General features: G+C 34.7%; 1 protein-coding gene and 1 pseudogene across 2 annotated transcripts; both read right to left on the bottom strand.

Moving 5' to 3' along the window:
• Positions 1 to 881: 881 nt before the first annotated feature.
• Positions 882 to 2926, bottom strand: FRU (FER-like regulator of iron uptake). The gene is made up of 4 exons (XM_021956510.2): positions 2423 to 2926; positions 1931 to 2140; positions 1666 to 1842; positions 882 to 1556 (listed from the first exon to the last, which is right to left on the bottom strand). Exons 1-4 carry the CDS (start codon positions 2924 to 2926, stop codon positions 1446 to 1448), a joined length of 1002 nt encoding a protein of 333 aa, XP_021812202.1. The 3' UTR covers positions 882 to 1445.
• A 9535-nt stretch (positions 2927 to 12461) lies between these two features.
• LOC110755324 (transcription factor FER-LIKE IRON DEFICIENCY-INDUCED TRANSCRIPTION FACTOR-like) lies at positions 12462 to 14586 on the bottom strand (annotated as a pseudogene). Its single transcript, XR_015836714.1, has 4 exons — positions 14075 to 14586; positions 13599 to 13805; positions 13211 to 13384; positions 12462 to 12783 (listed from the first exon to the last, which is right to left on the bottom strand). The product of XR_015836714.1 is annotated as a transcription factor FER-LIKE IRON DEFICIENCY-INDUCED TRANSCRIPTION FACTOR-like (transcript).
• Positions 14587 to 17799: the final 3213 nt, after the last annotated feature.

Below are 17799 nucleotides of genomic sequence, written 5' to 3' on the forward strand. Positions count from 1 at the left end.
TAGTAAATGGCTAATTAGAATTCATTAGGTTTAGATTGGATTTTTTTTTTTTTTTTTGGTAACTAGGTTTAGATTGGATTTAAGTAGGGGTTTGAAACACTTAATAGGGTTGGTTGTGTCATGCTACTTCCTCTTCTTTCTTTCTATTTCAAATAAATATATGAAGAAATCAAGCATTTTTGCGACGTTGAAGGCTGATATACGGGAAATGTTGGTGACAGAGGAAATCTCCGCTATATTGGGAAATGTCGAGGGTACGAGAGAAGAAATAGAGGCGCATCATTGTCTTGACAAAAGGGATATATCGGGTGATATTATGGGTGCATTGGCATATATTTTCATCCTTAATCACACGGTTACTAATCCATCGCCTTGCATAAGCACCAATCATAAAGTCAAAATTCAGTATTTGGCATAAATTCTTAAAATTAAAAATATTTTATTCAAATTTATAAATTGAGTTTGAATGGTAATCAAGGGGAAGCCACAACAATGCCACATATACACATGCTTGAAGTGGCCATGCTTTGGGGATTAATTAAGCTCTGCGTTGGCATTTGTCATCATCCATTGTACGTTTGACTTACAACGTTAATCATTTTGCTAACCCAACAACGTTAATCATTATTATCGTTATTCAAAAGACTGCACGCATATTTTATGTAGAGATTTTATATTTAAACCCCGCACTTCTCTTTGTTCACCCCAATACTTAAATCATTAAGCTGTAAGTTTTATTATTGTGTAAAAAGACAAAAAAGATCATCCAACTTAATAATTAACCCTAGTACATCTATATACACAGCCCACACCCCACACCCCACACACTCCACCACTATTCATATCAAGTTTTAGAAAAATACAAACTCATCTATATCCTATTGCCAGATTACTCTTCTCTTTTAAAGACATAAAAAATTGACGAGCCTACCTCTTTAAATATGCGTGGGAGTTGATGGAAAGGCTTGTTGATTATCAACTCAACAATACCCTAGTGTTGGAATTCCAGTTACAGTTCTTGGAGAGAGGTAAAGTTGTTCTCTTTCTCTAGAAAGTATTAAATTTCGGGTTTATGGTTCTATTTGTTTGTGTTTTTTTTGCTGGGAAAAAAGAAAATTGTGGGGTTTAAATAGAAAATCTCTTTTATTTCTTATTTTTTCAGTTTGGGGTGTATTTAAGGGTAGTTTGGGAAGATAGTGGGGTTTTCTTAGAAATTGTGAAAATTTAAATTAAAAGATGGGGTGAACTTAGAACATGGGGTGAACTAAGAGAAGTGTGGGGTTTAAATAGAAAATCTCTTTATGTATAACAAATAATTAATCAGATAGAACTAATTATCCAAAGGCATAATATTACTCATATTTGGATGGGGGTCGAAGATACTTGAAATGAATTAACTACAAGCATAATTGTTCTTGTTGTATGCATGCAGCATGAGAAAGAGCTCATTGAGCTGAGAACCCAGAAGCCAATTCAAAACCTTGGTTCAGAAAAGCCCCAGTCACCCAAAGTTTCAAGTTTGGCAAGTTGATGATGTCGTGCTCACATTCCTTTACCTGTTTTTAGACAAATAAAAATTAATTAATGTTGAAGAGAGAGAGAGAGAGAGAGAGAGAGAGAGAGTTGAGCAGATGATGAAATTGAAAGCTCAAGTACATTATATACATTTAAAGCAAGTGTTAACTCAAATCTATCAGTCGAAACTGTGTTCAAGTTAGAACTCTGAACATTGAAGCTTGTAAAGGATTCGAGAGCTTTGTAGAGTGCCGCGGCTACTCCTCCTCCCTTGTTACATGCCACCTTCACATAAAAACCTTTTTCCTCCACTTGAGACACATCAATCTGCAAAGACATAAACTAGTTTCAATAATTAATATTGCAGAAATTAATGGTCCTCATAAATTGAAATCCAATTTGATTGAATGTTTACTTGAATGATGCCTTTGGAAACTAAATTGCTGTTGTTTGTAACTTTATTCTTGCTTGGATTTTCGGTTGATCCGTCTTGATATCCCTCATGATCATCTGCTCCTGCTAAGGATGCTTCAAGGCTTACAATCTCAGCTTTCAACTTCTTTGCCTGCTTTTGTAGGTCTTGTACATACAGCACAGCATCTCCAACAATGGAGGCCTTATCCATCTGTGCATATGTATATCCAACAAATTAAACAATAATCATGCATGTATCATATAATTATACATATATGTCGGACACAATGTTATTGGAATTTTTAAAGAAACTAGACCTGTACCTTTCAAGAATACATTTTTGTATGAAACTTCTTAGGACTAGTAAAAAACGGGGTGCATCATGTATAGGCTATGGTGGTCACACATGTTGAGAGTCTTCTCACACATCGGAGAAGTAAAGTCTTGCTAGTTTTGGGTTGGATGCTCTTTAATTCTATCAACACGTACGTACCTTAGTTATGTTCGGAACCAAGGACCGCAGTGCATAGAGCCTTTCTTTCATCCTCCCCCTCCTCCTTCTCTCCGAGACCAAGGTTCTCGACCGATCAACCTTTTGCCTCTTGTTCGTGGTCGTGGTCGTGGTCGTTGTTCCAGACGAATCCTCGCCATTATGATCTTCTTCCCCACCCTTCATTTCTCCATCAAAATTTGGTAATGTGGTAAGCAAAGGAGCACTTGGGTCGGATAATGTGCCAAGAAAAGAAGCACTTGGGTCGGATGCAACGGCATCATTGAAACCAAAAACCACACCTGGAGTAGTACTTGCAGGACAAAACAGGTTATAATCATCAAAGCAGCCATTGATCATAAGGTCACAATCAAAACTCGCTACTGGATCTTCGTTCTGGCCGCGGATAAGATCAATGAATTGATCAAAGTTTGCATCATCTATGAGGTCTTGTAACTCAAAGTCATTGATGTTATGACCTCCTAGATGGTTTCCATGGGCATCCATATCCTTTGTTTGATAGTGAGGTTTGTGTAATTATGTGTCATAAAATTTGTTTATATATATACAGAAATCGTGGATGTGGTTTCATGTTTATCTCAAGTGTGAAAGGAATCAGGATGGGGAATTTTTTTTTTCTGACGTTGGAGCTGTTATTAATTAAAGTTTAAGGGAGCTGACAAAACTACAACACCAACAGTGCCTCTTAATAAGTACAAAAGAAAACTTGTCATGATACATATGGGTGTTAATAAGGAGATTAAAATGGTGTTTCTTTTAATTAAATGACCAAACAAGTATCCACATTTGTTCAGGATAATTTGAATGAAGACTAATTAATACCAAATTACAATAACAAATACTATTCCTATATTATATGTTTTCTTATTCCATAGATGATATATATATATAGTTATTCTCTTATTCGGATCTCTACACGTTATTACTGTGCAGATGCCATTGTAAACAAGGAGTAAAGCAGGGAGGAGTAGTAGAAAATACATAATCTCCATTCTATATATATATGTATGTATAACTCATCTTGTTGATTAGATGATGAGTAATGCGCAAACCATGTGCAATCATAAAGTAAAACAATTCTATAAAGAAGGTGCTATGCATATGTGTGCAACGTTTCTCAAATTGGTTTTGACTTTTTATTACAACTTTAAAAAAAGAATGCAACAAGATGAGAAGCAGTATGGTTCATCAAACCATGTGAGGCAGAGAAAACAATTATGATTTGTTCCTTTTTTTTCATTTTTATGGGGATAATTAATTATCTCTTCCTGGACAATTTTTTGAAATACTTGAAAACACTTGACGATAATAAACTTTTTTATACCATAATGTTCCATGAAATATTCTCACGTCTTTTTTTATGACTGGTGATATAGTACTATAGTTGATGTAATTGTATAGTTCATGGAGATTTTTTTTCCTTACTTCTAAAACTTTTAGATTGATTTAGAGATTATTTGAGTTTGTTAAGAATGATTCAGTATGTTTTAGGACACTTGGGAGTTTAGGGTAATCTTAGAGTTGTTTGCAGCTCGACAATGTTTCAAAGTCGTATTCTTTAAGGGAGTTGTTATCGGCACTCTAAAAATGTCATCATGCATTTTTTTTTTTTTTTGTAAAAATATAAGAGAGAATCGAATAATGAACTTTTTGAGTGCCAATAACAGCTTAATTTTCTATAAATAAAAAAATTTGTCATGCGGATATAAAAGTTGATCGAAAATAAAGAGATGGTATGTTATACGTACAGAAAGCAAGGAATATTATTAATAAGTTAATAAACATTATATTTTTAAATCAAAAACAAATTAATCAAATTTTTATATGAGGTTTCAAAGTCTACTTCTAAAGTAAACCCAAGACTTCTTGTATTTAAAAAAGAAAACAATTACAGCTATTTTGGAACAAATTTAGGATTAAAAACAGTAAACATATATAGTTAACAAATTAAATAAATCTTATTTTCACCAATATTCCACTTGTTTAGTCAACTCCCATCAAATCTTTTTACTATGTCTGTAATCTTCTTCTGTATATTTTATCACAGAGAGGTCCCACTTCCTCTCCCTGGTCGGCTGTTAGCTTATCCAATTCCCTCCCCAATGATGAGTTCTCCATTTGCCTCGTACAAACTCTCTTTATATTATATTTATTTATAATTTTGGTAAAAATAATTCTTTTTATTTTAGGTACTCCCTTTGCTGCTTTTGGCAGATCGTCGGACTGGTATTGACCTGAAGCCAGGACTTTCCTGCGTTAACTTGCATCATCTTCATAGATTAAAATCGAAGATTCTACCAGAAGCTTAAAGTTGATCTAACAAACACCTCCACTAAATTCTTTGGCATATGTTTAATCAATGTTTTGTCCTACTCCTAAAATTATAATTGGAAAAATTGTTCAGTAAGTGTGACTTTAACACAGTTATGTAGAGTTACTAATCTTCGTGTTATATGAACAGGTGACATAAGATCGTCAGTTAGAATGAAAGAGAACTAATGAAGACCATCCTCGATTCAAACTATAAATTCGAAATAAAAATAATAAGGCGTGCAAAGTCATAAGCCACAAAATAGAGCTAGCACATCAACTAAAACCCCCCCTCACAGCCATCTACTTCCCTCCATATACCAGTAGTACATTCCAGAAATAAAAAAAATTTTAAAAAAATCTCATGATCTCATGATTTGCATTTTTTTTTTATTTTTTATGAACGAATTATCTTACAAGTCGCTTAATTAAATTACTTGAATACTTGAAATATTCTAGAGATATTAGATGCTTCTTGACTTGGAGAGCTTTCTTTGCGTCACTTAATATGTCATTTTGGCACCAAATGGCTTGAAGGCATGGCACATGACGGCATGAGCTTCTACTTAAAAATAGCTAATCATATTATCGGATGGTCGGACCAAGCTAATAATGTTCATGGAACTAATTAAGCCTTAATTCAATGGCTTAATGTGACATGTCGTATATTGTTTATTGTAAGTTTGCAATCAAAACATCGGACTGAGTTTTGCACGTGTTGCACAACACGTGATTGTAAGACACCTCATTAGGGCACGTGCATACATGCCGCAATCCACACTTCTTGTTCAACATTTATAATTTCAAATTCTACTAGTCTCTCATTCAACACTGATAATATATGAATCTTCTTCAATACTTCATACACTTTACCCTTTTATTTATTTATTTATTTATACACAAGCGATATTATAAGATGATGATTCGAATACAGAACCTCAAATACATGGATAATTTTCTCTTAACCACTTACAAGAGCATTACTTCATACACGTTACCTTTAATTTTAAGTGTATAAGCCAATACCTTTATGGAGTAATCATCAATAAAAATAACAAAGTATCTCGTGATAGTGCTCATAAGACCACAAACATAAGAATATAGAACATCCGATATATTGTATTTTTCAGAATATAGAGCATCCAATATATGACGATATGAAACTTTTTGTTGTTTTCCAACCAATAAACGCTTGCATGATTTTAGAGACATACTTTTTCTCCCCTCCGGATTTATGCCTCTTTTTTGGCAAGAATTTTAAGCTATTTCTCACTGATGTGACCAAGCAGTGTATGTTAGAGCTCGACTGAATCTTCTCCAAGAGCTTTTATGTACTGATTGCTAACCTTTGCATGTATTATGTAAAATGTGCTCTTCTTCTTTCCTTAAGCTATATAGAACAATTGAGTTTTTGTTGAGTTTTCATTTTCCATCAGCACTGACATTAGTGTATTATTTATCGTCGTATAATTCTTCATTTCTATATGGGGGAGTTTCAAAACTACTGCATAAGTAATGGAATCATGCATAAATGATCTGTTCAAAAAACTCCTCAACATAATAGCATAGCTAAGAGGATAAACATAACTATTGTTGAAAGAATCATAACAATGTTATCGCATGCCAAACTATGAAAGAGTTTTTGGGGTGAAGCTCCCATGATTACGGTTGATCTAATTAACCTTTCTACTTCAACACCTTTTAATGGTGATGTCCCGAACAAGTTCTAGTCAGGAAAAGATATTTCCTACAAATCATTGAAAGTGTCCTTCTTTGCCTCGTCTATAAAAGGAAACGAGGGGACACAAAATCACAACTCAGAAAAAACCTAGCTCGACTAATTTTCTTCCTTCCCATTTGTCTCAATCTAAACCTATATCCTCCAACTCAAAAATAAAATGGCGTCTTCCTTCCCATTTTCTCTTAATCTCAACCTAGCTCTGCCAACTAGGGATGGCAACGGGCCGGGTATGACAATACCATCCCCGTCCCCGCTCTCCATCCCCAGCCCCATCCCTGAACCAATCCCCGTTTAATAGGTTTCGGGGAATTCCCGTCCCCGTACCCGTCAGGGGACTATCCCCCATACCCGGCCCGAATCCCCGATTATTTTTGCATAAAAAATATTTATCATACATTTTAACATTAAGTTTCATATTAAATTATCATTCAACACATTCAAATTAACTATAAAGTTCAACTCAACTATTCAAAATCACATCAATATGAAAATCCAGAGAAGATTAGGAAGAATTAGGAGATGGAGGTTAACTTAGGGTTAAACATAAATATTATAATTATTTATTTATTTATTTAAATATAAACATATATATTTTCGGGTCGGGTTTGGGGATGGGGACGCCAATACCATCTCATCCCCATACCTGTCGGAGATGGTTCGGGGATCCCCGTACCCAATACCCGTTTGGCCTCGAAATCTTCCCCCATTAGGGTCGGGGACTCGTCCCCGCGGGGATTTTTGCCATCCCTACTGCCAACACATAAAGGGCCCATCCTTATATAGGCAACATTTTCTTTTTTTTGGTTGAAAATATAGGGAACATTTTCATGCATGCACTATTTGTATGTGGTCATGCATTAAAGGAGAAACTTTCTTCTTTAGTTAGAGCATCCACAATGGGGGGGTGTAAATTCGGGGGTGTAAAGCCACTTTTACATCCCCTTTACACCTCTGGGGGGTGTAAATATGTTTTTTGCTCCAGTGGGGGGGTGTAAATTCGGGGATGTAGCCGTGGATCCCAGCCTTTTATGTTGACTTTTCTTCATTTTTCTTCTCTTTTCTCGGGTGGGTCCCGCCTGCAAAGGATGTAAAAATGGGTGTAAATATACATTTTATTTTACATCCCCATGGTGGTGATGTATATTTACATCCATTTACATCTCACCATTAGAGACGATTCCGGTGACTCGGGGTGTATATTTAACATACACCCCCATATACACCCCCCACTGTGGATGCTCTTATAGTTCGATTAAGCGTTCTCCGCCATGCAGCTTCCGCAATAATAATTATCCTCCACTAAGGGAGGATGACCTGACACCTGGCTAGCTTTTTATACACTGATGGTAGATGTTACGTTTAAGTAGAATAATTAATACAGTAATTTAATATATAACACCGATTAACTATATAGATATACATGATATATGCACACATCCTAACAATAATTAAAAAAAAAAACTTGTTATTATACTACCAAAAAGGTGTTATTATTAAATAATAATTTTTCTAGGTTTTCTTGTTTTATACTTTTGTACCTACGCATCTTTTCCTAATTTAAACATCTGTTATTCCTTTCACATATCAAAACAATTATAAAGAAAAATAAAGTCACTAATAATAAAGTAACCAATGCAACATGTATGTGTATGCCATACTAACCAAAAAATTCTTTCTTCTACCAACTTCTCGATCTTCCCATTCATTACCTGTGGGCCCTTTTTTCCCTAATTCTTTCTATTCTACCAATGAATAATCTATAATAATTGGCAAATTCAGATTGGCTAATCGTTCTCAGATAACACCTGCTTTAGAAATTTCTCAATTTCAAAATGTATCGAAGCAAGGACGGTACTACTAACAAGCTAACTTGGGCTATAGTATAGCCCATGAGACTTATTTTTTTTAAGACTAAAATAATACCCTAACCTAGGCCAATCTTATTAACTAATCCTCACTAGGCTGACTAACCAACCAAAAAATAAACCAACACTCTTATTGATCGATTGCACCAGTTCCAAGGCTACTTCTTCTCAACTCCAGAGAGGTCTTTTTCCTCCACCTTTGTATTGGGCTATTGTTTTTTTGGGGAATTCTAGTAACAATTATGCTAATTTGAAAAATGACTATTTTGAATATATATTATTTTAAATATATGTTATTTAATAGCTGTATCGGATACGGGGTTTTTTAGGGGTAAGGCTCATTATGTTCCCCATATATTTTTTTATTATCAATGAAATTCATTCGTACTATCGAATTTTCAATAAGTTTGTACGTAAAGTAAATTTAGCCCATGTCATTTTCAAATCCTAGGTCCGTCCCTGTATCGAAGCTTTGGGTTGTAAAAAAAAAGTGGGATGATGTATTTCCAGGATTGGATTTCATATTCGAATGAACTTCATAATCGTAAGAAAGTAAGTTTTTTAGCTATGGACCTAGCAAAAGAAAATTTTGGATAGGATCCTATAGGATCTCCCCCTTACAAAACCGGACGTGAAAGTTTCCTCTCATCCAGCTCAAGTAGTTACACCAAATAAAGATAAAGAGAGGGGTTCCCACTTTAAAATACTATTAAACCCAACTACTCCTTACTCAAGTTCCCAAAGAAGATCAAGCAACATTTCATCGATTCCTTCTTCTTTTTATTTTATTAGTTATTAGTATTAGATTTTTTGAATTCTTTATTTGATTAAGCAACACCCACACAAGCATTAGTCCAATCTGATGATCAATATGTTGAAACAAGAGTTAATTAATCACTAATCTTGTCATTGTGCGGATTAATTTACACGGTCAATTTGTGTTACTTCGGTTTCTTTTCTCTTTTTTCATTCTACATTTCTGAAAAGTCACTTTTCAAAAAGAAAAATTATACAACAAATGTTGCCTCCTGAATATCCACTAGTGAGGTTCAGTTTCATTAGGGCCGACCCTGACTTTGAGTGACCCAGGGCCAAAAATTAAAATGAGGCCCTTAATTTGTATTTGTATGTAATTATAATTTTATAAGAAAAAAAAAACTACACATGTATTTTCTTTTTGGAATAAATATAGTAGTTTATTTGAACTAAAATAACAAATGCCTATCATATGGTTGACCAAAAAAAAAACCATCAAACTATAAGAATTCAACACTTTCTTGAAGGAAGTGTTTGATTAATTGCATATTTGTTGTTCCAAAGCAAATTAATAATTCTTAATATGGGCCCTTGTATCGTTAAAGGTTTGAAATGATTTTCGTTTGGGCTCTTATAATTTTAAACTCTCCAAAAATTACTTTTAATATGGGCCTCATTCGCTGAACAGAAAACGAGGAGAAAAGAAGAGTAAATGATACATTGACACATCAGCGGGTGTCACTAAGTGTGTCAATGTTGTGTGTCCAAATAGCATTACTCATAATAATATATAACATATTCTAATATATAAAAATTTGAGCCACATTGGCCATGCCCAGGGCCGCCCTGGGTTTCATGCTATATATGTTAAAAGACAGAGGATTTTGTTTTCTTAAACTTGCCACTGAATATATCCGAGCATATATTAATTTGTTCATTGCCCGTGAACTTAGAAATATAAGGCTTTGAGGCTTTCACAAGTGTTTGGTAGGTTTGGGTGTATAGAAACTATTTTTGGGTGTCCTTTAAATCATCCTTTTTAGCCTTATTAGACTCGGCTTTCTTGACCAAAAAAAAAAAAAAAGACTCGGCTTTTAATTTCAGCCCTCTCCTAGCCACAAATTTTTTTGCGCAAACATTTTCTTTTGTGCGTTTCAGTTCAAATCTCACTACTTTGCCTTAAATGTAACATGATATATAGTTTTGACTAGCATGAATTTGAATGATCAAAAACAAAAGAAAAGGACTTAAATGAGATTGAATAGCATGATATATAATTTGTTCTTTTAGGAATTTTAAGGTACAAGGGGGCAACATTTTTTTTTCTTTCTATTTATTAGGGTGGGAGATTTGAACTTGTGATCTCGTCCAACACTAGAAAAAAAAGTGCCAATAGAATAAGAACTACGAGAGGGAGGTGCTCTTTTTCCTTTGGCGGATTTTCCTTCTTTTTTGAGGGGTTTTTTTATGTTAAAGGTTTTTAACAAAGGCCCAAGCTTGCACATCTTTTTGTTTTCTTCTCAGTGTATTATGCTATCTAGTTATTGAATGAAATTCCTTTTATTGAAAAAAAAACTGTTGAGATAATTTTGGTTTTGTTTGAGATTGAAATTATCTTCGGATAATCTATGGTTTAATTAGTTAATTGGGATTGACTGTGCGAGTGTTTTCAATGCACGTGGCCCAAATGACTTATTGACCCAATGAGAAATACATTTTCTTCTTCTTTTGCCAAAGTTAGGAAAAAGGTTAATGTCAAAGTGTCACGGGGTTTCAAACCTGAGACTACTAATCTGCAAATTAAAAAAAATTTCCACTTGGCTAGGCTTCATTCGCCAATGAGAAATTCTTAACCGGGAAGGATTTTAGCAAAGTGTTGCTATCAAAACAAAAAAAAAACACAAATTAGGAAAGTGGTTTAGTGTTACTTGAAATACACAAGCAATAGAATTTTAATTTAAGTGATTAAGATCATTTTTAGAGATCCTAAGTTCAATTTCCACCTCCCAAATATTGCCGCTTGTATGGGCTTGACAAGGAGTTGAACTCCAACTCAACATGGGCGGAGCCACATGTCTGGGCTTGACAAGGGCCTTGGCTCCCCAAAAATTTTCCACAAACTTTGATATTATCATGCAATAGTATGTGCATATATATAGAAAATTTTGTTTTTACCTTATGAGCGCCCTCAAATGTGTGCATGCAACTCTTGAATTTTGCTCTACTTTTTTGTTTGTTGTGATTATAGAATTTATTTTCTTCCTTTTATCATTCTTGATATTTTAAAATCTACCTTGTTAATATACAATAAAAATGGTTAAGAGAGAAAACTCCACTCTCATTGGGGTCGATGGCCTCCATACCTCTACTCCTCCCCATCGCTTCCCTCTTCCCAGCCTGGACCTTCCCCTTTCCTCCCCTTCCCTCCCCTCTACCCCTTGCCCATCCCCTCTAGCCCCTCACTGTCCCTCCTCCCCTCCCATCCCTGCCCTTACCCTCCCGTCATCCCCACCCTTCCCTTCCTTAGGGCTTTTACCAGCTTTTGGCTGAATTTTGGTGATTGGCTGCTTGATTATCTTCAGGACGACGTGGTGGTAGTTTGGCTTTTATTTTCTTGTTGTGTGTTGCAGTTTTTAGAGTTGTAATAAGTGCATCAACTTTTTTTGAGTTTGTTGCATGTTGTAGTCTCTACTTGTAGGTTTTACTTGTAAGAGTTTAAAGATTGTAGTTGCATTTGTAGTTTTGTATGTTGAGGCACATTTGCATAGTTTTTCAAGGCTTGTGGCTTTTATGGCGGAATTTCTTTGGTCTTGTGTGGCTATGAGTAGAGGTACGCTTTGTGCATTTGTCGTTGTTGGTGGACTCTCCTTCGTATTTCGAGTACCCTTTGTGGTTAATGTGCTTGCGTAGTTGTATTAACTCTATGTGTTTATTTGTATTAACTCTTGTATCTGACAGCCTTTAGGCCTGAATTATGAATGCAATCTATCGCCTTTCTCAACTGAGAAAATATAAATATGCCTTGTTATGTGATTTGAACATTAAAATATTTTTTCCATATAAAAGAAATTTAAGTTCCCCCCTGGCGCACCCCCAAAACGACACTTGGAAATGGGATAGTCAATCTTAACAGACGGCACGCCCCTGCTCCTCAAGCTAGGTCATCTTGCGGTATATAAAGAAACATCAAAGTTGGTTTGATACACACAACTCCCATCAAAGATGACGAGTTACACAGATTTTTGGATAGGTTACAACCTTTCTTCTTCTTCTTCTTCTATTTTGGGTGTAGATACATACAAAGACCCAAAAAAGAGAGAGAAAGTGAGGTCATCTAACATTGTACACTATATTTAAAATGAGTTCTTAATAAAAATATGAATAACTGGAAAATCAGATTACGAGAGCAATGGAGAATTCCATATAAATTTTATTAATGTAATTGTAACTTCATGCATACATGGGGTCGTGGCTCTCTCTTTATACGATTCTGGAGATTAATTATGTTTAGTTGCTCGCTAATATATAAGATTTTGAATATCATCACAAAAAAGGTATAAAATTCAGGAAGAGAAGGTTGATTAAATTAATTCAAATCCTTCATTGAGAAGAGCCCCAATCACCCAAAGCTTCAAATTTGGCAAGTTGATCTCCTGCTCACAGTCTTTCACCTGATTTAATGCTCGTTTGGGATTGCTTCTCTAAGAAGCACTTCTACTTATAAGCGCTTCTACCAAAAGCGCTTTTATTATTATAAAGATGTTGAAATTTTCATAAGAAATTGAAGTACTTCTTGGAAAAGCACTTGGGAGTGCTTCCTGAAGAAGCACATAGCACGTGCTTATCCAAAAAGCGTTTCTATGGCATAAAAGTACTTCTAAATTTTTTTGCCAAATGCTGTCAGAAAGTGCTTTTAATTGTTTCAGAAGCACTCCCAAACGGGACATATAGACCACTTATTTTCAGCTGAAATAGTTCAAATAAAATATATAACAAAAAAAGGAGAATCAAGTAAAATAATTAAAGGTATAAGAAGAAGAAGAAGATTTTGAATTTTTGAGAAGAAGAAAAATTTTTGAGAAGAAGAAAAATGCATACCTTCAAAGTAACTGTGTGAACAAGACTCTCAGAAGCAGTGGCCAAGTTGGAATTCTGAACATTGAAAACTATAAGGGACTCAAGAACCATGTAAAGTGATGCGGCCACCCCTTGTACCTTGTTGCACACCAATTTCACATAAAATCCTCTTTCCTCCACTTGAAACATGTCCATCTACATGCCCACATGCATCAATTAATATCAAGTTATAATGTTTCAAATTTTTACTTTTTTTTTTCTATATATATAAACGATAGTCTAAACTATTCTAAATTGATCTAATTTATAAGAAGGGGGATTCGAACTTGGGTGTAAGGAGATGGTGTTCAAATTTTAAATGGTATGAAAAGAGAAAATATGTCTGCATCAGTGTGTACGGTGGGTGTACCTGAATTATTTTCTTGGAAACTAGTAGGCTTGTGTTTGCCATTCGAATCTTTCCAGTGTTTCCAATATGATTATATCCTTGATATCTATGAGGTGGCCCAACAAAGGATGCTTCAAGCCCAGCAATCTAAGACTTCAGCTTCTTGGCTTGCATTTGCAACTCTTGCATATACTGCGAAGCATCCCCAACAATGGTTGCCTTATCCATCTGCACATTAATTCACAAGGACCTGCATTATTTAATCATGTATACTATCCTGACAGAGTTCACAGGCTCACAGCTGAACAATGTCATGATGATATGGTTCATCATGTTGTATACCTATAAAAAAAATAAACATATGTATAGTAAATGCATTCAAACACGAACCAACCCGATTAATAGGTTTAGATTTAGCCTAACAATTGTCAGACTGTCTGTCGAGAGAAATGTTTTTTTTATACATGTATACTACGCGAGCATATACGAAGGCATACCTTAGTTATATTCGGAACCAAGGCTCGCAATGCATAGAGCTTCTCCTTCATCCTCCCTCTCCTCTTTCGCCCAGAAATCAAAGTTCTTGATTTGTCAATGTTCTTCCCCCTCTTAGTTGTAGTTGTTGTCATACTTGTTCCTCAAGAGTCGTCCCTGTTAGAAAGAATTGCAGATTTGTGTAAATATAAAATGGATTAAATATGTCAAACAATCACAATTAACAATAGGTAGATTAAAGGAGAAAGAAAGTCTGGCCTGTGAACCCAAGAGAGGCACGATAAACGCTATCCTAAAGCCGTAGACACCTTCCTACGTGCAGGTTATGGCGGTGTCTACAACTCCAAAATACAACCCAAAAGCCTCACAGGATGTCTGGTCCGTTATGCATGCCAACGGCAGACAGGTATGCCAAGTGTTGATCGATTGCCCAGGAAATAGATAAAGAGAATTGTAGGAGATGGAGAATGATGAGTGTGATTCAGATATAGAGTATGAGAGTAACAGAGAATTGTTCCTACTCTGTTATGAATGAGGAGTTGTTATTTTATAAGACTCCACACACACTTTTATAAAGTCACGTCCATTGGGTCAACAAATATGACTTTTAAAATAAATAATTATTACTATTAAATATATAACAATAATAATAAGTTTTGAATTTTAATAAAATAAAATAAAATAATAAATAACTAACAGTCCCAACCATTAATATCTTCTTCTGTAACCTCTTTCTTTTCCCCTTCAAAACTCGGGAGCAATGAATTAATATTAAAGCCAAACGTATCACCAGGGGTCCTCGGACCAAATTGGTTATCAATTAAGCAGCCAAATGCTGAAGGATTATGTTGTATCTGTGTGAATTTTACTAGTATGGTTGGTTAATTTCTTCACTTCAAAGTATGTTTTGATTACCAACTTGACAAAATTACAAGGATATGGTTTCTTCACTTTAATTTTTTTTGGTATTTAAATTGGCCGTCACACTAACGTCGACATGACGTCATGTTAACATCGACATGACATCAGCTTGTCCAGGAAGCAGCTCAGACAAGTCTTGCCTTCAAACTTGTCTAATTTGGTGGGCCCACTTCTTGCCATGACAGCTCAATACTTTTGAAGGGTAATTAATAGATTTTACCCTTGGCTATACCTACCAAATTTAAAAGGGTAGTAATTTTTATGCTCCAATTGTTACCGAGATGTGTTTTTAAATCAATGGGGGTTGGGGGTTTCGAATTTAGAGTTCTTTCAACGTTGTGAAGAGAAGTACCACTAAACCAAGAGCTAGTTGATTGATCGTGAATTTTATGTTTTGATTAACCTCTTGTTTACTCAATTATCAAAGCATGAAAATAAGAAGGATGAGTGCAACATAATTAAAATAAAATTAAGAATTTCATTGCGAGGAATTAGTGCTTGAATGATCTTCAACCAATCCCAAGACCCTACCAATTCTCCTTGTCCAGAAAAGAAAAGAAAAATCAATGAAGTTTCTTTTTTCGTCCCTTGTCTATGGACAGAACCTGCCAACAACAGTCCAAGTGTAAAGAAAAAATACAAAGGCGACAGAGACCTGAGCAAAAATACAAAGGAAACCCCACTGATTGTCCAAGAAAACCCATTGTCAACTTTGACAGTAGCTAAAGGACAAACTACCAGTGGTCAATGAGATCGAGAAGAAAATATATATATCAGAAATTTTCTTGTCCGAACATCTGAATGTTATTATCGTGCGAACATCATATATTTTCTATTATCCCTCTCTGCTTTCCTTCTTCTTTACAATAGCATCCGCACGATAATAAAGTGCAGACATCCAGATAAGAGAATAACTATATATATATATGGAATACATTAGTGACCATATGAAAATATGACCTATGTTAGGGAGAAAAAAATGGGTTGTCTAGCATTTTTGCTAGTAACACCTATAGTATACTCTTTCTTTGTTTGTATTTAACATATATAGTATACTTTGGATTTATGGTAAAAATGAAATTAAAAAACGAAACCGCTCAATCATCACATTGTGAGTGAGGGGAAGAAAGAATCAAAACAGAACCTCATGTGTAGGGTTAAATACTTTTTTTTTTTTGGTCTGAACCACGAGGTGGTCCTGGATGGGCCCCAACTATGGGTGGCACCTTTAAGCCTTAACCACAACCCAGACTAATCCCCGCTCATATCGGGTCGGCCCGTAAGGGGTAAAGTGCTAGCCAAAGTGGTGACTTCGTACAAGAGCAGGGATCGAACCCCTGACCTCTCTTAAGGAATGAGAGTGCCGAACCACTCACACCAACCACCTTGGCTGTAGGGTTTAATACTATTAACTATAGGAGAAACATGCCCTTTTTTTTAAGGGAAATTCACTATTATACCCAATATAGGAGTCCAAATTATATAAAAAAAACTCTATAGAAAATGAACTTTAGAAACACACCCAAAGCCCATTTACAACATAATAAAAAAGCTTTTAACTTCTTTTAAATTACAAAACTACCATTAATTCTTAAAACAAACTCAATCCCAAAACCTCATAAAAAAATCAAAACACTCAATAGGACATCAAATTAATTTAATAATCAAAATTAAATTCAATAAGGCCTGTTATCATTTTTTATGTGTATTTTTATTTGTTTATAGAAATTAAATGGTGTAGAATTTATTTATAGTTTTAATGCTAAGAATAGGTATATAACTAAATTTTTTTTTTGGGGAATGCTAGCAACCTTCTCTCTAACCTTCTCCTTTGGACCTTCTCCCCTCTTTGCTTGACATGTGTCATTCTCTCTACACTTAAAACAATGCCATTAATATATTATACAAGCTAACTTTTGCTTTCCAAGTTTACCCTTATTACATGTATTCAATTTATCCAAAAAAAATTCACAACTTTCTTACCATCTTATTAATCTTTTTTTAACGTAAATTATTTTTTTAAAGAAAATATGTGCTTTTTTTCTTAAAAGAGGAAATGTTCCTTTTTTAATTTTATTTATAAAACACAAAGGGTTTAGATTTTTTTTTTTAAAAGTCTAAACTTGACATTAAAAAAAAGGGGGACATTTCCGCTTTTTTTTATTTATAAAAAAACAGATATTTTCTTTATAAAAAAAAATAATAAGATGGTAAGAAAGTTGAGAATTTTTTTTGGATAGATTAAATACATGTAATAAGAGTAAACTTGGAAAGCAAAAGTTAGCTTGTATAATATATTCATGGCATTGTTTTAAGTGTAGAGAGAATGACAAATGTCAAGCAAAGAGGGGAGAAGGTCCAAAGGAGAAGGTTAGAGAGAAGATTACTAGCATTTTTTATTTTTTATTTTTTAACTAGTGACTACTTAGAGAGTGCATAAATACAAGTTCGAACACGTCATCCCACATTGCAGATAGTGACTACTGATTGCTAAGCAACGCAATACTCTTCAATCTCAAGTCTCTCTCCACCACCCCTCACCTAACGCCTCACAGTCACTTTATTATTAATGCATTTCTAGCCAACTTGTCTTTCTTTTTGCTTCGAGCAAGGCCCAAATTTCATGTTTTATAAATTTAGACTAAACAAACATTATTCTCAGTCTTCAAAGCTTCCTGTGCCCTGACAAAAGTAAGAAAAACAGATACACTATCTCTTTTTTCAAAGCAAAAGCCCCCACAGACACCTCATTTATTCGCACAGCTCCTTCTATTCTATCCTTGTAGGACTTTAATTTTGTGCATCA

The sequence above is a fragment of the Prunus avium genome, chromosome 6, assembly GCF_965620075.1.
Source record: "Prunus avium chromosome 6, drPruAviu1.hap1.1, whole genome shotgun sequence".
Classification (NCBI taxonomy): Eukaryota; Viridiplantae; Streptophyta; class Magnoliopsida; order Rosales; family Rosaceae; genus Prunus; species Prunus avium.